Source organism: Thalassophryne amazonica, chromosome 16 (genome assembly GCF_902500255.1).
Source record: "Thalassophryne amazonica chromosome 16, fThaAma1.1, whole genome shotgun sequence".
Classification (NCBI taxonomy): domain Eukaryota; kingdom Metazoa; phylum Chordata; class Actinopteri; order Batrachoidiformes; family Batrachoididae; genus Thalassophryne; species Thalassophryne amazonica.
In genome coordinates, this window is record NC_047118.1 from 17,064,946 (window position 1) to 17,085,634 (window position 20,689).

The 20,689-nt window shown below is 40.4% G+C and overlaps 1 protein-coding gene across 2 annotated transcripts in view; it reads left to right on the forward strand.

Annotated features, from left to right (window-relative positions):
• The window catches only part of mrtfbb (myocardin related transcription factor Bb), a 45,821-nt gene that overhangs the window by 23,234 nt on the left and 1,898 nt on the right, over positions 1–20,689 (forward strand). The window contains exons 3-12 of one of the 2 annotated variants that reach the window (XM_034190309.1): positions 4,878–4,933; positions 10,229–10,304; positions 10,447–10,608; positions 10,746–10,930; positions 12,507–12,611; positions 15,818–16,050; positions 18,216–18,345; positions 18,424–19,203; positions 20,368–20,460; positions 20,561–20,621. In XM_034190309.1, coding sequence (XP_034046200.1) covers positions 4,878–4,933; positions 10,229–10,304; positions 10,447–10,608; positions 10,746–10,930; positions 12,507–12,611; positions 15,818–16,050; positions 18,216–18,345; positions 18,424–19,203; positions 20,368–20,460; positions 20,561–20,621 — 1,881 coding nt within the window. Of the gene's footprint in view, positions 1–4,877; positions 4,934–10,228; positions 10,305–10,446; positions 10,609–10,745; positions 10,931–12,506; positions 12,612–15,817; positions 16,051–18,209; positions 18,346–18,423; positions 19,204–20,367; positions 20,461–20,560; positions 20,622–20,689 lie in introns of both variants that reach the window. The other variant, XM_034190310.1, reaches the window with a different exon arrangement.

Consider the following 20,689-nt stretch of genomic DNA (forward strand, 5'->3'; position numbering starts at 1 on the left):
TTTGTCTAAAAATAAATGTCAGAGGTTCCTTATGTTAAACAAGAAATTATCTAATCTGAAATAACAGGTGGGTTTAATTTACAGATGAAAGGTTTCTAAAGAACCATTTATTGATTTATTTAGCTATTTTAATTACAAGTGTTTTAAACTTTTTAACAGTAATCAGAAATTCTGAGGTAACAAACAACAACAAAAAAACATTTCCAAGGATTTTTCTTCATAAAACTGCTCCATAAATGAGCAGTCCTGTGACACGTTTGTTTTGTACAGATCAGTGGTTTATTTCTACACCGATCCATTTTGTACAGATCAGTGGTTTCTGCCATAGGCATATATATATGAACAGACCCCACATTGGCTGCTGTGGCACAAGAAATTCGGCCGCCATCTTTGAAGGGGCGTCCTACCAATTAGTCCTATTGTAAACAAAACAAGTCCACAAAGTCACAGAAGATGCCTGCCCACTGTGCGGCCTATTTTTGTTCACATAGGCGGACTATTGGAAGCAGGGATGAGGGGATTACTTTTCACAAGTAAGATTGAACATTATTATTGTATTTTGTGAACAGAATATTACTTACTGTACCACTAGCGAGATGCCGGCCGGCTAACTATAGTTTAGTGCCGGAGGCTAACTGAAACATAGCAGCTGTATTACAACTGCCAAAAGAATGCTCCTGTCGAAATAAAATAAATATTACTGGTATAACAATGATCAGCTAATTTTACACACGTGGCAGAGACTGCATTATTCACATGTAGCTAATTATTTCACTTTAAAACAGTATAGGCTACCTCTCGTGTCTCAAACCCACCCACTTACATCCTTAAAAATCCTGACAACAGAATATCTGATTGTACAATAGTTTGCAAAACAAGCTTACTCACAGTTTTCAGCAGCTTTGGTTCATTATCTGTAGATATGCATTAAAATAGGAGTTTTGTTGAAGAAAGTAGGAGGAAGTAAATAAGTAAACATTTACAGTGTTTTTTGTAGGCTCTCCAGAATTGGCCATTTTTGTTTTGAAGGTTTCCCAAAGACAAAGATGTCCAGAAGAAATGGGAAGTAGCAGTAAGGAGAGAAGGATTCACTGCAAATGATTCTTCTGTGCTGTGCAGTGAACACTTTAAGAATGATGATTTCGACAGGACAGGTCAGATTGTCTGACTGTGGGATGGTGTTATTCCATCCATCTTCAGCTTCCCGGTTTACCTCCAAAGAGTAGGTATATATATATATATATATATATATATATATATATATATATATATATATATATATATATATGTGTGTGTCTGTCTGTCTATCTATCTATCTTCATTGCATGTGAATTTGAATGATTTGTCTATAATACTAAATACATTTCACACTTTAGGACAATGCCGAATGGGTTGTCTGAGAAATGTTGGCACTCTTACTATAAACGGTCTAAGTATTTCATTCTGGAGTGTGAGGTCTACATTTTCTTTTTTTTTTATTTGAGTAGAAAAAGTAAGGATTACAAAAATGTTATTGAGTGTATATATAGTCAATTGAATTCATATCACAATTTACTTCAATATTCTGAAATGCAAAAAATTAAGCCAATGCACCCTATAGGTATATCAGAATATATTACTTTTAAGCCCACTATATATATTAAAATTACATTCATTGAACCATGTGCCCTGCCTCATGGCTACATGCATAACGTTTGAAACAAAAAAAAAATCGTGAAAATCCGTTTTGTATACAGCGAGTTATGATTGATTAAACGCACTGACACTTCATTGCGCCTGTCAAATAGATGACACTGAGCGGAGCGGGTGCCCCTTCCAAGATGGCGGCCCTACGACTCGCCAGCACCAGTAGGAAGCAGCGGTCAATGCGGGGTCTACTCATATATGACTATGGTTTCTGCCACTAGTCTTCCGTGTTTTGGCCCGACGCGTCGTTCCTATTGGACAACGCAAAGGTACGTCACGGCTCAGAAAGTTGGATTGGCTTGAACTTTGTCTACGTCAGCCTGCCGACAAGCGGCAATGCGCGCTCCCGTCAGCATCTAAAAAGCAACGCGTCTCATTGAAAATAATGCTTTTTAGACCGTTTTTTGACGCGTCTGACGTATTCAGTGTGAAAGGCCCATTAGCTTAGTGAACAAATAAAAAACTAGCTGTCGTAGGCTAGCCCACTTACCAGAAATGCAGACAGCGCCAGGTTTATCTCCTCCACTCAGGGTGCAAACTTCATCAATCGGCCCTGAAGCAGCAGGTGGACGTTTTGGGGAAAAAAAAAAAAAATCTAAAACCGAGGCCTGTTTTCTTTTCATTTTGTCGGGTAATAATCACCATCGATACTTCCAGCATTCTTCTTGTTTGTGTGCGGCTTTCGCGCTGATTAGCTGGTAGCCCCGCCCCATCTCTCTATGAGCCAATTAAAACTCTTATCTAGCAGAGCGAGCGGGGGTGGGACATACGGTGCACTCTGCAGTGATGGACGCCTGATGGCTGTCTTTTAAAGTCAATAAGCGCTTATTTTATTTACACCGTCACGTTTCCCGGGGCAATTTGAAGTGGGTAGACGGAAATTCCCGGTCATTTTAGGTGAGTAGACGGCGTCTACCTGCGTTCCACGTAGACTACACCACTGCACATATCTACTAAGGATTCTGTATGTGGAATTATTGTCATATATTGTTCTTGTAAGTTCCCAATTTATATAAGTCACACATTGTACAAATTTACTAAGGATCTTATATCTGGTTTGACTGTCACATGTATTACTTACAAGTTCCAGATAGAACAGATACAAACTTTATAAAATGTATGTATATCTTTTCCATATGGGTTACTCGATATAAAAATGAAAGTGCACGAAAAAAAAAACAGAAAATAAAGATAAAGGTATAATAAAAAAGGAAGGTATAATAAACTCTAAAAGTAATTGAAGAGCTTGTAATCTAGTGTAATGTTAAATAAATCTAAAATTAACTGAATTCAAAGATAAAACAAGATCTGATTTCACTAAAAATTTTGATTTGGGGTTGGTCTTGAGATTCTAAGGCAGCTGTGGAACTGGATCAAGGATTAGTTTTTATTTGTCTGGCATTGGTTTAAATGTTATTTGTAGTGTACAGATGAACAGAGGACTGGCACAGGTCTGAGTGCCCTTGAGTTACCTTTGGGTGGGGATTATGCAGGTGCCCTACTCTGTGCTTGTCTGGCTGAAGGAAGGAAGCCTGAAAGAAACTGGTGAATGGATTTCAATTAGAAGTGGGCAGATCGATCCTAATATCGATAATATCGATACCAACGCTGGTATTGATATTGAATGATCCTCGTGTAAAAAGATCGATACTCAAGCTTTTTTCTCTCCCGCACGCACTGACTGCTGTGCACGCAGATTCCTCAAAGTCTACTCTCTGTCTGTCAGAGCAGCGCTGCGCTGTGTCACACAACACGGAGCAGCGCACCCTTGTATTGTGGTTTGTCAGCCCTCTACCTCAGGAGATTTTGTTTTAAGTTGTGTTGAGTGATATTTTTTAAACAAAAATGTTGATTGTGATAATAAAGTATTATGTTGTCACGTACAGTGTTTGGCGAAATTCTATCCTATGTCTTTTGGATTCTTTGGATCTATGAAGCTTTGGCGAAATTCTATCCTAGGTCTTTTGGATTCTTTGGATCTATGAAGCTTAAATATGAAAAAGTATCAGTATCGGTATCAATATTGGCGATACTGGGCCTGTATTTACATGGTATTGGATCAATACCAAAATTCCTGTCATCGCCCACCTCCACTAAGGGGGGGGGGTTAATATAGGTAGAGCAATAATGTCCAATGTGCTCGTGAGTGCTTAGCTGATATGTGTTTTACCAAAATACCGGGATTTTGGTATTCCCGGGCGATACCGGGAATTTGGTATTCCCGGTATCACCCACCTCTAATTTCAATGAAATTTTGTGCAGCGATGACCCTTGTGTTGAAGGGTGCATCCTCCCGTTAGGGGCGGAAAGCTCCAAGGACAGGCGTGCAATAATGTCATACTAATAACAAGAAGATGTGTGGAAAAACGACTTTTCAGAGATCTGATTGATGTTTGCAGCAGAAGGACTGCATCAAGGAGAGGAAAGTGTGTCTGCCTGCTAAATGATAAGGGCCAGAGTCTGTAAACAACACCCACCACTCCCCCACCTTCCTGAAAAGACATGATCTTCAAGTGAGATTTATTCTTTGCTGGAGTTCCTCACTGATGAACTGGAATACGCTGTAACAGTCTACAGGGAAGACACACAGTTGTATTTAAACAGGAGTTTAAAAAAAGAAAAGAAAATAAGAATAAGGTGAATAGACCTGAATCGGTGATCATGTATCTGCTCCTAGAACTCTGAGATTGTTTGCGTGTAATTAAAGACAAATGCAATTAAAAGAAATATGTTGGAATTGGGTGAAGGATTACTAAATTAGTACTGTTTTTCTGCCTTTTGTGGCATATTCCAGTCTTAAAAATATCACACCTGAATCCTATGTAATTAGTCACTGGTGCTAGCATCAGTTTTAAATACTCAAATAATGATGGTAGAACAATTACTGAGATTTCTATTTTAAGATTCAGCAGACAGCACATTGACAACACGCTGATTGGGCTTGTTGCAACCATTCTTCCAATTCCTCATGATAATCAATCAAATCACTTTTAATGATTTATTAATTATATGAAATGGATTATACATTATTTAAATTATCTCAAAATAAACCTTCAGTTTAGTGTATCATTGTTTTTTTTATGATATCTGAGTAATCAGAAACCCAATGTGTCATGGGTGGTTTAGTGATATTATAAAACTGGAAGAAGTTTTACTGACCTCATGTTGGAAATATATTCATCTTCTCATAGCTTTGAAAGCACCTGCTACCTTCCACCAGCAGATTCGCAGCCTGGAGAGAGCCAAGGTAAGACACTAGCCAAGCGGATTAATATTTTGTGCAGCTACATACACAGTGAGATGAGATCCATATATATTTGCATATTGACAAAGTTTTTGTCATCTGATCTGTCGATTGCAGCATATGAAAATTGAAAGCACATAGTGAATCTTGCAGTGCACTGTCTGCTTTGTGCTTTGCAGAGCATCTGGGTTTTTGAGTGTGTTGTGTGAATTTGCTGCATACAAGTTATCAAGTGAAACGGTTGCATGCACTGTAGGCTACACTTCTATTATCTGCATTTGCATGTCTTTTGCACTGTTTTTATGCATCCACCTGTTGAATTGTCACAAGTGTATTTTGTATTTGTAAATTTTTGCATTTGCTCGTGTTGTCTTACCGAAAATGTTGTGTCCTCGATCGGCCACTGTACTAATCAGCTGTCTCAGGTGTAATTTATTACTGTGGGACTGATGTGTCTGATGTGACTGATGTGTCCCACAATTTATCAGTTTTTTGGGGAAAACAGTTCAAGAATTGTACAACCTGCTCTTTTGTCTAAGGGCCCCTTCACACATAGTGCGAATTTGGTCAAATTGCGCAAAAGTGCGCGTGCAATACGCATATAATATTGCATAGGAATCATATGCAATACGTGTAAAATCGTGCCTCGAACACCTCGTACACCTGTTGCTACAAGTATTTGCGCACACCAGTGGCTGAAAGACAGAGTGTGTGTTGTGAGAGCCCATCGAAAACTCTCGCGGCAGGTGTCAGCCAAATTCCAGCTGACACGCGAATATCTAATACTGTTCATTTGGCACTTAGAAAATGTGTGGCCATTCGCACTATCATCACAAAAACAGTCAGCAGACAATCACTTTTGAGCTGGATTTATAGTTGAAATTTGTCTTAAGTGCCCCACAACTGTGGAGTTGCAAAAAGACACACACATGCAGTGCATGTGTCTCGCACATGTGCGCATGTGTCATGCTCCCCCCAACACATCTGGCATGCCGGTGGGGGCTGGGGGGGGCACACTTGCATAAAATGCTTATATGTATGTAGAGATCTGATCACATGGAGGCCAGACAGCAACGTCTGATCGCACACAGCATGGGGAGGGGCCTGTCAGCCGATCACAGATGGCTCAGAGCACACATTAAAACACAGACACCACCGCCAGGACAGTTATATAGATAATTACGACAATACCTATATAAGCAATTGCATGACACATAAGGAAAATGAATGACCACATAACACACAGAGTGACACGCTGGCCTGGGAGCTGAACAGACAAGGGGGGCATAAGATCTCTGCTCCTGGACGTCCCAGTTTGAGAACACGTTCCGTGTTTGGAAGAACATGAACTTACAACATTCCTCTGTGAGGTGCGTGTGTCTGCCTGCTGTCCTCACGTGGAAATATATAAAACATCTTTCGCTTTTGCGCCTTGCTGCAGCGGCCACACACAGCACACCTCCTTCATGTCCATGTTGATTTCAGGCATTTTTCTGATCTGATTACAGGCCAGTGATGGTAGTGCAGTGGTCAAGTTTCTGTCTGGTAATCAGGGCTTACAGGTTCAAATCCTGTGAGTGGCATTTTTTTTTTTATTTAATCAGGGTTATTTAACCACAGGATTGCGTCCCCTTTTATGTATTACGTATTTATATCAACCCAGTGACATTCACTAATTATACAGCTGGTTTTTATTTTAGGTGCACCACATCAGCGGCGTGATGTGGTGCACCTCGTCCCAGCTGCTTGCACTGTGTTCCTGGTCGCATAACACTGTTGCGTGCACGACACCTTCACACCAGAATCGGCTCAGTGTATTCGTGGTTCACTCATACGAGCTGTTCCACCGTGAGTCGCCCAGATTTGTACTTAATCGTACTATGTGTGAAGGGGCCCTAAAGTTGGACTCCTATTGCTGATTTGTGACGGCTGATAACGAATTGCGGCCTGACGTCTGGTGTAAGCAATGATAAACATAGTTTTATAGAACAGACGATGCAACTGGGGAGTTTTTAAATGTCTTTGAAAAATTTGTGTTGTTGCTAGAATACATTGTGACCCAAAAGAGTGAAGAGTCGGATGTAGTTTGACGGTCATAGACAGCAATGTGTAAAAGAGGATACTGCATGTTAGTAGCTGTAAGCACAAAATGAAATGAAATTAGCCACTTAAGTGACCTAAGTGTAAAGCACCTCTTTGTCCAGACCTAATATGTATGGAAGACATCTCAGTACATGAACAGATGTATACAACCCCTGGCAAAAATTATGGAATCACCGGCCTCGGAGGATGTTCATTCAGTTGTTTAATTTTGTAGAAAAAAAGCAGATCACAGACATGACACAAAACTAAAGTCATTTCAAATGGCAACTTTCTGGCTTTAAGAAACACTATAAGAAATCAAGAAAAAAAGATTGTGGCAGTCAGTAATGGTTACTTTTTTAGACCAAGCAGAGGAAAAAAATATGGAATCACTCAATTCTGAGGAAAAAATTATGGAATCACCCTGTAAATTTTCATCCCCAAAACTAACACCTGCATCATATCAGATCTGCTCGTTAGTCTGCATCTAAAAAGGATTGAACACACCTTGGAGAGCTGTTGCACCAAGTGGACTGACATGAATCATGGCTCCAACACGAGAGATGTCAATTGAAACAAAGGAGAGGATTATCAAACTCTTAAAAGAGAGTAAATCATCATGCAATGTTGCAAAAGATGTTGGTTGTTCACAGTCAGCTGTGTCTAAACTCTGGACCAAATACAAACAACATGGGAAGGTTGTTAAAGGCAAACATACTGGTAGACCAAGGAAGACATCAAAGCGTCAAGACAGAAAACTTAAAGCAATATGTCTCAAAAATCGAAAAATGTACAACAAAACAAATGAGGAACGAATGGGAGGAAACTGGAGTCAACGTCTGTGACCGAACCGTAAGAAACCGCCTAAAGGAAATGGGATTTACATACAGAAAAGCTAAACGAAAGGCATCATTAACACCTAAACAGAAAAAAACAAGGTTACAATGGGCTAAGGAAGAGCAATTGTGGACTGTGGATGACTGGATGAAAGTCATATTCAGTGATGAATCTCGAATCTGCATTGGGCAAAGTGATGATGCTGGAACTTTTGTTTGGTGCCTTTCCAATGAGATTTATAAAGATGACTGCCTGAAGAGAACATGTAAATTTCCACAGTCATTGATGATATGGGGCTGCATGTCAGGTAAAGGCACTGGGGAGATGGCTGTCATTACATCATCAATAAATGCACAAGTTTATGTTGATATTTTGGACAATTGAAAGGATGTTTGGGGATGATGAAATCATTTTTCAAGATGATAATGCATCTTGCCATAGAGCAAAAACTGCAAAAACATTCCTTGCAAAAAGACACATAGGGTCAATGTCATGGCATAGGGTCAATGTCAATGAGCAGATCTGATTTGATGCAGGTGTTAATTTGGGGGATGAAAATTTACAGGGTGATTCCATAATTTTTTCCTCAGAATTGAGTGATTCCATATTTTTTTTCCTCTGCTTGGTCTAAAAAAGTAACCATTACTGACTGCCACAATCTTTTTTCTTGATTTCTTATAGTGTTTCTTAAAGCCAGAAAGTTGCCATTTGAAATGACTTTAGTTTTGTGTCATGTCTGTGATCTGCTTTTTTCTACAAAATTAAACAACTGAATGAACATCCTCTGAGGCCGGTGATTCCATAATTTTTGCCAGGGGTTGTATATGGTAATGATTTATTATTGATGCACACAGCAGAACGCACACACAACGCGTGCCTTTGTACTTGCACAGCTCTGAGTCTGTGAGGGATGAGACACATCTGTCTTATGAGTGGTGTTTACCAACAGAACACACACGCACAGACTTGTGTGAATCATTCCACACAGGCCAAGGGAAATGCGACTGTGTATTTGTGTGACACAGTGTGACACATCAATGACTGTAATTATCATGAGTTGCACAAAATGTATTATAGGCCACCTGTTATGCATGGAGACGTTTATTCTTAAAGAAATAAGCACTAAATATACTCAACATTTACAGTGAATGTGAAGCGATCTCTCTGCTGCTGGAACAGCGTTGTGTCACACGCCATCAGTTAATGCCAAGGTTTTAAAGTCGCCAAATATAAACACAATTAGCAACCACTGAATTTGCTTTTGAACTTCATAAATCATGTTTCATCCCACAGTTATGTGCTCTTGGGTGGACAAACCGCAAATTGCATATTTATAATGGTAAAAGCCATATTGACAGTACGTGCTAGTTTACTCATCTGACAGATGCAATCGTCCTTGCGGTCTGTTAGTAATTCAGCATGCAGGTGTATTTGAGAGTGCAGTGGCTTTTACGCATGCAAACCTTGAGTAAATCAGACCCTTAATCTGCATCGTCTCAGTTCACCCAGCTGTAAATGGGTCCCTTCCTCAGCTAGGGAAGTAACCTGCATCAGACTGGCATCCCATCCAAGGGGAGTCGTGTACTCTCATGCACTTGGTGCTACGGAATCAGGAGATAAGCACAGGCGCCAACGGGTCTCAATAGGCTCCAAGACCTATATGGCTGACTGTAAATATTCAGGTACAATATGCAGTAATCAGGACCTGTCATTCTCTGAAAAGAAGAATGGTAGGTCTCCTTTGCAACATAAACCCCATGAAAAGCATATCACTCTTCAACAGAAGACAGTTTTGAGATGTAAGCAAATATATTTTATCTTAATTATTGTATGGCCTTGCCTTACAATATGAGGCGCCTTGGGGCAACTGTTTGTTGTGATTTGGCGCTATATAAATAAAATTGATTTGATTTGATCTTTGTGGAAAACTCTCAGAATAATGCAGGCGTATCATTGTATGCATGCATCGGCATATCCATGCAAACACTAGTGTAATGTGACTCATCCATACTTGCGGGGTATTCAGAAATTCCAAGCAATACTCAGCAATCATCAGTTACCTTCATTTGTAAGCAGTCATATAAAAATAGTTCATACAAATACAATACACTTGCCTAATAGTTTAATAAAATGGGCCCGATTTCCTCCATTTTGGAATCGGGACACAATTTGGGATCAAAAGTCAGCAATGGGGAACCACTCTAAGCTATAGTTCCTCTGTAACTGACAGTCTGTACTATGAGGTAATTATTGGCATCCAACTCTAACGTCTTCTGACAGACAGCTAGAATATTTGATTTGAATCCAAATACATATATATATTGTTCTTGACAACACATTACGTCCCCAAAACAAACTGGAAACTCTTTTGTTTAACAGACTGGGAACTTGTTAAAGCATAAACTCGGTGGCAGACCTGAACGCTCAGAGCTCATCCGAATGCACATCCTAGAAGGTAATCGGTGCTCATTGTAAATTTGTCTTACACAGTCTGGTGAGGTATGGCTGAGTTTGCAGTGAGTCACTGTGATAAAGCACTCGAGGGGCTGACTGCTGCCAGTTGACTCATGGGTGATGATCTCCTGTGTGTTTATCAGAGACGCAGGCCGAGGCCTCCCTGCAGGCCACACAGATGAAGCTGAAAAGGGCCAGGTTGGCTGATGACCTCAACAGGAAGATCGCCAAGCGGCCAGGTCCAGTAGAGCTGGTGGAGAAGAACATCCTGCCTGTGGACTCTCGTGTCAAGGAGGTCAACATTGGTAGATAGTTATTAATACTCTAGGCCTTTCATCAATCCTTTTTGTTGCTTCCTTGGTGCCCCAAGAATCAGTTTCATCACTTACAATAACCTTCTCTTATCAAAATACCTTTTACTTTTTTCACGTTGGCCCAATAGGTGATGAGATGAAGCATCCCAAGATTCCAGATGTGTACAGCTTTGATGAGGACAGCGGTGATTCCTTGTGTCCGGATCAGCTGGGCACCCATCAGGAAGCACCTGGATCCACGTCAGCATCTCCAAGGGCTTCTGGAAGACCCGAGACTGCCTCACCTTCTTCTCACTTAAACGCTTGCATGCAGGTGAGATGCACCACTCAAATAAACACTTAGAAATGTTTAAAACTTTGTCAAGACTCTGGAGCACTTGTTGATGTACAGTGATGGTGTATTAGTGTAATTTTAGGTTGAAAAATTCTGTGCCTGACCTCTGAAAAGACTGAGGTGATTGTGATTGATCCTGCTAGACGGACGTCTTTATGGTCATTTAATATTGTCATCATAGTGAAAGAGTTAAATATCTTGGTGTGATTTCTGATTTTTGACCCATCCTTGTATTTGATTTGCATATTAGAGAGACTACATATTTTAATTTGCATAATAGTGCAATTATTAGAGCTATTCTGTTCATCGCTGATGCCAAGACACTGATTAGTGCATTTGTGTCCTCCAGAATCAACTGTTGTTATTGTATTGTATACTTGTTTACCACAAAAAATGTGAGATGATTTAAAATGATTAATAATGAGGGTGCTGTAGTTTTGACATGATCTAAGAAATAAGGTCATATTACTCTTGTGTTGGCCTTCCTTCATTGGTTCCCGATAATTTGCGAAAGCAAATTTTTGATTGGATTTAGGTGTGTGTCTGCAGAAATGAATTATAGTACATAGCTATCTATTCATTAATGTATAATTACCGGCAACAATGAATTGTTATGTTTTCATAATGAGCCCTTCCTATCTACAGTGGCTTGCAAAAGTATTCGACACCTTGGTATTTTACACATTTTAATTTGTTTATGCCATTTCAAATACAAAAAGTAAATCAGGCTTCTCAATATAAAAATTTATAAAATTATCTTCCTTAAACTCAAACTGAAAGCAAATCTCTACAACTTGATATAAATTAATTAAAAATATAAAAGCCAAGATGATGGATTGAATAAGTAATGGAACGCTTTGGTATAATACCTGTAAATAATCAGTTTTATTGCCAGTTTTCTTCGCACAAGTCAGGGGATGGATACATGAACATTTCCAAGTCACTGAATATGTCTTGGACTTTATTTACATCAGGTATGAAGAAATACAAACAGTGTGGCACTCTATGGTAAATCTGCATGGAGTAGATAGTTCTCAAAAACTGAGTATGCAAGAAGGAGAAGAGTGAGGAAAGCCACCAAAACACCCAGACAACCTAGAAGAAGTTATAGGCTTCTCTGGCTGTGATTGGAGAAATTGAGCACAGTGCATAGTTTTGCATTTTGTATCCCCAGTTGTACAGCGTGTGTGTCAGCTAAGCTAAGCTTCACTAAAAGACCCAGAATTTAGGTAAAGTTGAGGCCGCGACACGCTCCGTTTCCTAATAAAATGAATTAAGAGTAAAAAGCGTAAAACAAAACTATACCAGTATGCTAGCCATACGAAAGGGAAAATAAGTGCGTCTTAAGTCTGGACTTGAAAGTCTCCACAGAATCTGACTGTTTTATTGATGCAGGGAGACCATTCCACAAGTGTTTTATCTGAACATTTCTATAATTTTCTGTTTTGGTATCTGCTCATCTTTGGTTATTTTCCACTTGAGGCGCTCCTCTTGTCCTGTGCACGATGATGATTAGCAGTCATGTAGTTTTTATCTGTTGTATCTTAACTCACAGGCCACGTCAGATACAGTCAATCTGGTCCCCGCGAATGAGCAACATAGTAATCGACCAGTCGCTGCTGCCGTTACCACTGTGACACCAGGACCACATCTACTGAAGGTAAACTTTGATTTTGCCTCTTTTGTTTCTGGCAGCTCCAAATACCAGTGGTTGTATGGAAGCAGTTTTATTTTATCTTCACAATTCACAGCTTTTTTTTTCTTTTTTTCTAAGTTCAAAAAGCAGCTGGCATGGATTTGGCGCTATATAAAAAAAATTGATTGATTGATTGATTGACCTCCTGATGTCGGACTCACTGTATCTGATTTATGGGCTGTTATTTTTGTGTTTCCTTTGGAGATGTGATGAGAGACACCGTGTCAGAAGAAGACAAGGAATCTGGGTTATGTTACAGTAAATGTCACATCAGTTTTAGGGGTGAACTGAAAGTCAGCGTTTAGCCACGTCAAACGCAGTTCAGAGAACAACAGAGGTCGAAGATGTTTCAAAAATCCAGGAGCTTAAGGCAGTGCTAGCCACGGCTCGCCTTCTGTTCACATCAAATGACATTTTTGGCCTTAAAATCAAAGATGGGAGTCAAGCAATACTGACTATTTATCATCATCCACTTATCCTCTGAAAATAAAATGAGCTCTCCCTCCCTTATAAGAGGAGATGAAATGGAGAAATTGGACATTGTGATCATTTCTAGATCACAGTTTTCACATTCCAAACTATTTTCATGTGCATCCTGTAACTGCACGCAGAAAAAACAATAAGGGCTCTATCACATGTATTGCTATCAAAGGCATAGCTAGGGGTTTAGCCCCCAATAAATTCCTCCACCCAGAAATGAGGTTTGTTTTAAAACCCAACAAACCACTTTCTTTAAACAAGAGCAATCTGAGATTTCTAACATCCGCCAAGGATTGACAAGGACTCAAAATAAAAAATATGTGATTCACATTGTGACCCCGGTTTTACCTGGTTCCGAATTCCACAACACAATGCAATGCTTGCATACTGATCCAGAATGATCCGACTGATCAAGATGTTGCAATCTGATATTTACTTCGCAAGCTGAAATAAAACAGTGTCTTCCTTATCTTGGTTTTACATCGTGACGTCATATCCATGAAGTAGCTTTGACGTAATCCTTAAAAGTCCTTAAAAGTGAAATTCTGATCCAGAATCTGGATCCGAATCCAGATCACCTCCAAAATTTAATGGAGTCTTCCAAAGCCTAACACCAATGTGTGGTTAACATTTGGTGAAAATCTGTTAAGCAGTTTTGACATAATCCTCAAAATGTGACAAAGTGAAGCATACAAATTGAAATCCTGATCCAGAATCCGGATCCAGATCACCTCCAAAGTTTAATGGAGTCTTCCAAAGCCTAGCACCAATGTGTGGTCAACATTTGGTGAAAATCTGTTAAGCAGTTTTGACTTAATCCTCAAAATCTAACAAAGTGAAGCATACAAATTAAAATCCTGATCCATAATCCAGATCCAGATCACCTCCAAAGTTTAATGGAGTCTTCCAAAGCCTAGCACCAATGTGTGGTCAACATTTGGTGAAAATCTGTTAAGCAGTTTTGACTTAATCCTCAAAATCTAACAAAGTGAAGCATACAAATTAAAATCCTGATCCATAATCCAGATCCAGATCACCTCCAAAGTTTAATGGAGTCTTCCAAAGCCTAGCACCAATGTGTGGTCAACATTTGGTGAAAATCTGTTAAGCAGTTTTGACGTAATCCTCAAAATCTAACAAAGTGAAATGTACAAATTGAAATCCTGATCCAGAATCCGGATCCAGATCACCTCCAAAGTTTAATGGAGTCTTTCAAAGCCTAGCACCAATGTGTGGTCAACAATTGGTGAAAATCGGTTTAGCAGTTTTAACGTAATCCTCAAAATCTAACAAAGTGAAGCGTACAAATTGAAATCCTGATCCAGATTCCGGATCCAGATCACCTCCAAAATTCAGTGGAGTCTTCCATGACCTAATATCTATCTGTGGTGCAAATTTGGTGAGAATCTGTGAAGTAGGTTTGACGTACTTCAAACACTACATGAACCTATTGCTTCAGTCAGTGATTTACTGCTTCATAATTCTTGAAACACAACATCAATCAGTTACTTCTAAAGACATTTGGTATTCAAAAATGCACACAAGCAAAGCTTGTACTTGTGCACGTATAGATGCTGCACTGACTGTAGCCATCAAACACTAAACTCATAATTTAATATGCACATTTTTGAACTGATGTTCAGAACATCTAAACCCAAAGCACTTCAAACTATAATACCAGTAAAGCTTCCAATAGTGCATCAAGTAACAGAATATTTTGAGAGAAATCTTTCAGAGTGGCACAAGCACTATGATTGTTTTGAAAACGCCCACAAGCCACTCAACTTTTTAAAATGGTAACCATCCTACAGGATGGCCGTCATGCTTGACACAGTGAAAAATAACCATATGTTTGCCCAGTATTGACCATCCAAGGATCAAATCATACCTTTTGACCATGCAGAATCCATATTTGGAAGCCCAGAAGCCATTCCCTAACACCAGCACCTTCACTTGAATATGCCAAGAATGCTGCCTGCCCAGCATGCTGCACATGGAGCCGGTAGAGAGGGTGTGACTGTGGGATAGCAGTTGAATGACCAATATGGAGATCTGGGTTTGATTCCAATTCACGCTACCTGTCTATGTCCTTGGAGAGGATATGTCATCTGCATCTTTGCAGTCTAACCAGCTGTCAATGGGTACTAGCCTTCGCTGGGGAAAGCAACCTGTGATGGACCTGTGTTCCATTCAGAAAACTCCCATCTGCTTCACACCAAGATATCCAGGTATAAGCACAAGCCCAATGAGCCTGTGTTGCACTCACTTCATTGCTATTGAAAACCTACTTTTGAACACCAAGATCATCCAAATTGGTGAACGGGTGCCACGTTGTATGCAACTTAACGAATTCAATGCAATTTATGGCATTTATATAGCGCCAAATCACAACAAAGTTGCCTCAAGGTGCTTCACACAAGGTCTAACTCAACGTGAGGTTTTGTTTTTTCTTTCAAAGCAGTAACTTCGAAGGAGTATTTTTTTTTTTTTTTACAAAATTTTATCCTTGTATCACCATTTGAAACATTAGATCAGTTTCCTGCTGCACTACAAGACTTCCAGTGCAGCCTGGTACTGGCAGAGTTAACTACACTCTGGTCCACTGGAAGGAGATCAGTCACACTCATCAAATATCTTCCAGATGGTCCTCTCATCTTTTACATAACCCTTCTGTTTGTTGTTCTCTGCAGCAAAGCCAGGTTAAGTCACCCAGTGATAAAAGCCGTAGCAAAAAGAACAGAGAGACCAAGCCACGAGTGAAAAAACTCAAGTACCACCAGTACATCCCCCCGGACCAGAAGCAGGAGCTCAGTGGTGCGCCAATGGACTCCGCTTATGCTCGGCTCCTGCAGCAGCAGCAGCAGTTCCTGCAGCTCCAAATCCTAAACCAGCAGCAGCAGTATGTGCTGTCGACCTCAATGAAGTACGACACCAATCAGCAACACAACCAACATTTTAAACCACTAGAATAGATTCTTAGTAGTCACTATTTAAAGCGATCATTTTGTTCACATTTGGGTTTTAAACCCAATATTGATGAGGTGTAGCGAGTAACAGCTGCTTTCCATTTAAAGTGACATGGACAAAAACAGTTTATTATACAAGCGAAGCGTCGCGCAAGTGGCGTACACTCGCTTATGGTACAGGGAGTTCCAAACAGGAAGTGCCAAATTTTAACTCCACTGTGAAACAGGAAATGTTAAATGTTGAACACTTCCTGGATCGACACTCCCTGGATTGACAATAGAGGAGATCTCCTGGGATCTCGTGGGAGTTCAGTGGCAAGTTGACACTGAAACAGGAAGTGCCAAATTTTGCGCCCACAGTGAAACAGGAAATGTCAAATGCTACAACAGAAGATATTAACCTGTTTTTCATTATGTTGTTTTTGCACTGGTATGTTTATCCTCTGTAAGGTTTTGTGTAACTTTTTGTTTGTCTCAATTAAAAAAAAAAAAAGAAAATAAAATTTAAAAAGAAAAAGAGGAGATTGGGCAGGAATAGAGGAGATCTTGTGGGAATTCAGTGCACAGTCGACAATGAAATAGGAAATGCTAAATGTTGAGTTGGCATTGAATCCGGGAACGCTAGAGCGAGGGGTAGCGCACACCTTGACAGCGCATGAGGTCAGTCAGTGACTATTTATTGTGTAAATCGCAAGAAATTTTTTAGCCATGCTAATGCTCCCCAGAAGCATTTCCTCCCATCTTCTGCCATGCACAATGCAGCGCACACATCACAAGTGTCATTGGTATTTTCTACCTGACACAGTTGTGGATTTCACACCCAGCATCCTCATCATGTAAATACCAAATATAAATGCACTCACCTGTGAGCCTGTGAGTGTGTTGGTCTAAAAATGAGATGTGGTCAGGCACAGTGATGGTGCATAAATGTAGTGTGAGAGCAGAAAATGATTGCACCATAAACTAGCAAAGCCTGATCTAAAAACTAGCATTGTGTTTTTGTGGTTGACTGTAAATGTACAATATTATAAGAGGTGCCTTACATGTACTTCCCATCCGGTGGTGCTGTGCAGTGCAGCAGCACCACTGACGGGGAACCACATTGCAGAGCATATGCACCATGCAATGCAGGGGCGCCACCTGCTAGGAAGTACATGGCAGAGATCTCAAACATTCAAAATGTTATCTGCTGCTCTTATCATAGAATGCCTTTCTGGATGAATAAATCCATTTATTACGAAAACCGATGTTAAAAAAAAGTCCATTGCCAACCTGAAGAAAATGTTTAAAAATTCCTGAAGAAAATAATCCCTCCACATGTTTTCATGACCATTTTCTTTGTCTCTAAGACTAAATAAAAACATTTTAAAAGTGTTTTCAGGTCAACAGAACCCTTCTTTTAGAGTTCATGAGCCTTTACTGGTGTGTTTCAGTGAGCATCTGCCGCTAACAGCGTGCAGCCTCTTGCAGCAGGCAGAGAGAGGAGACAGACCATGTGAACTTCTTTGGCCTCTAGGATTGGCTGTGAGTCAAAGATCATCTAGAGGAGAGATGCATTCTACAGATGGGAAATTGTAGTTTCAAGACGTGGTTGAATGAAGTTTCTATTAACAGAAACATGGCGAAACGTATGCTTAGACATGCTGGCACATCCATTGACCCCAGAGTGTTCAAAGGGATGACAGATGACCTTTATTGGGCTAGTTCATGTTGTTTCCAAAACACACCTATGATTAATTCAGATAATAAATCCAACCCCTTTGCACCATGTGTCCTATTTTTTGATGTGATTGTACTCTATGAAAATCGGAAAAATTAGTTAAATGTTCCCAAATGGGTTAGCATGATGTGCCATAGACCATACACTATAGATCACCAAGATAGGTTTAAAGCCAGGTCGCTATGGGAGTTTTACAGGTTTAGCTGAGTGCTGCTCGAGTTATAGTTTGACTTTGGACAAACGACACTAGGATCCCCTACTCCTCTTCCCAAATAGTGAGGCCAACTGTATACCGACAGCTAGCGCTACATCATATTTCCCACCAGTGATTTAGAAAACAATTGAGATTCTTTGTTTCATCTGTACTCCCGCTTATTACCACTTTTATCACCGCAGATCAACATCTGAGGGACAAACCAGGAGTTCCGGTGTCTCTCTGAGTGGAAACGGTGTTTCTACCCCCGTGCAGCTTCGAACCACTCCTGCTAACTCCAAACCAGATCATTTACCTGCTAATCTGGAAGAGATGAAGGTGACACAAGAATGATGCACAATGCATCGGAGAGCAGATTGAAGGGTTGGGGTTCTAATAATGCATTTTTCTCTCCAGGTTGCTGAATTGAAAATGGAACTGAAACTTAGATCTCTGCCTGTTTCAGGCACTAAGACAGATCTGATAGAGAGACTCAGGTTCTATCAAGAGAATTCTAACATTCGAACTGCTCCTAAAACAACAGTCACCATGGGAACGTCACAGTGGGATAACATAAAACTGACCCCGCCTGTGTCCCCTGTTGCCTCCAAGGTGTCCAGTCTTGGCACAGAGGACAGTAGTGTGGTGGAGAGTCCCAAAGAGCTTCCAGAAAATCCGTCCAAATCTCCCATTTTGAGCTCCTCAGGGGAGGGGCGTCTAACAGAGACCAGTTCTGAAAAGGACCAACGTCTGCATGAGAAGGAGCTCCAGATTGAGGCGCTCAAGAGGAAGCTGGAGCAGGAGCAGAGGCTGGTGGAGGAGCTGAAGATGCAGCTGGAAGTGGAAAAGAGGGTTCAGCAAGGAGGTTCTTCTCCTCAGCTGAGTCCTCCTGCAGTCATTCAGGTCAAAGAGGAAAGCAAAACTCCAAAAGAGTCATGCTGCTCTGGTGGTCAGCCAGAGGCGGTCAAACAGGAGGAGAAGCACCACTTCATCGTGTGCCACCAGACTCTGAAGCAGCGTGAAGCTCTGCAGACTGGAGCCCAGATCGCCCCGCCTGGAGTCACGATCCAACTCCCTAGTGATGGCATCAAGTTACACCCTGCTGTTAGCGGAGTCGCCCCAAGTGCCATTCTGAAAGTACAGGGCTCCACACCAGCACAACAGCAGTGCACCACGCAGCTAAAGTGCACAACTAAGGTAAGAAAACAAGCTTTGCACCAGTGAAATCGCTCAACTCAACACTCATTTGTGATGCAACTGCTTTGTTTCCATTATAACGAGAAACCTCAGCTTTGGGATCAATTATTCCCCTGCTGACATCAAAGAAGGACTGAGGAAATTTGGTTTAGTGAAGCAGGTGCTAAGTGACGGTGAGTGTTCATGTCCTCTTTCTACTTCAAGTACTTCAAGCTCAACATCTGACCTGAAATTGTAACACAAACTGCAGCTGAGTGTGAGCTGAGGTCTTCAGAATGAGAGGCTGTAGGGTTGAAGAATATTCTGTCAAGAAGCTGAAGCCTATAACTTCTTCTGGGTTGTCTGGGTGTCTTGGTGGCTTTCCCCTCTAATCTCCTTCTTATATAGTCACTCAGTTTTTGAGAACTGTCACCTCCACACAGAATTACCATAGAGTGCCATACTGTTTGTATTTCTACATAATTCATGTAAATGAGATGAGATGAGATTTTTTTGTCATTGTTATTATACGAGTGCAACAACAACGAAATTACGTTTACACTCCAATTACCTCAGACAAAATACAGCAATTAATCCACAATTATTACTACTTGAACGTAATAGTGGCACACATCAGAATTAAAGACAACACATATACATTTGACATTGTTTATGTGCACTAAACTTGAATAAATCCCTCATCCAAATTTAGGCAAAGTGGGTGAAGGCCGCAGCAGGAGGGCCTGCACCGCCCAGCTTGATAAATAAAGTCCAAGATGTAATAGTGTCTTGGAAATGTTCATGTATCCATCCCCTGACTAGAAAACTAGATGTAGAAGTGATGGTTTACATGTGGTATACTAAAGGGGGGGAGGGGGCACTTACTAATTCACACTATCATTTTGGCTTTTAGGTTATTATTTCTTTTAATCTAAGATGTAGAGATTACTTTTCACTGTGCATTTTAAGGGCACAATTTTATAAATTGTAATATACAAAGCCGGATTTTTTTGTTTGTTTGTTTTTTTGGATGTCCTAAAAAATTCTAACATGTAAAAGCTAAACATCCCTTAATGAGGTGAACAGAGAGTACTGCATAAGTATGAGTTTGTATCAGAAGTGCTGTTTGTTGAGTGTCAATCACCTTTTCTCTGTATGATTCAACCTGATTTAACCACACAACAGCCAGAATACCCAAACCATGTGTCAAAGTGTAAGGATCCACCTTGCTACGAGGACGCAGTCAAACAAACCCGCAGCATGCTGACGGCTGTCCAGGTGAGACACGGAGCACAAATAAATGTCGTAAATATCACTTCACAGTCACAGCCAGTCAAACTCTTTTTTGTTGTTGTTGTTGTTGTTTTTGGTCCTGCAGGGTCCGGCTGCAGTGAGCCAACATATGGATGACCTCTTTGATGTACTGATCAAAAGTGGTGGTGGGATTTTTTTTTTTTTTTTTTTTTTTTTTTGAGGCACATGTTAAATTACAATATTATAATAATAG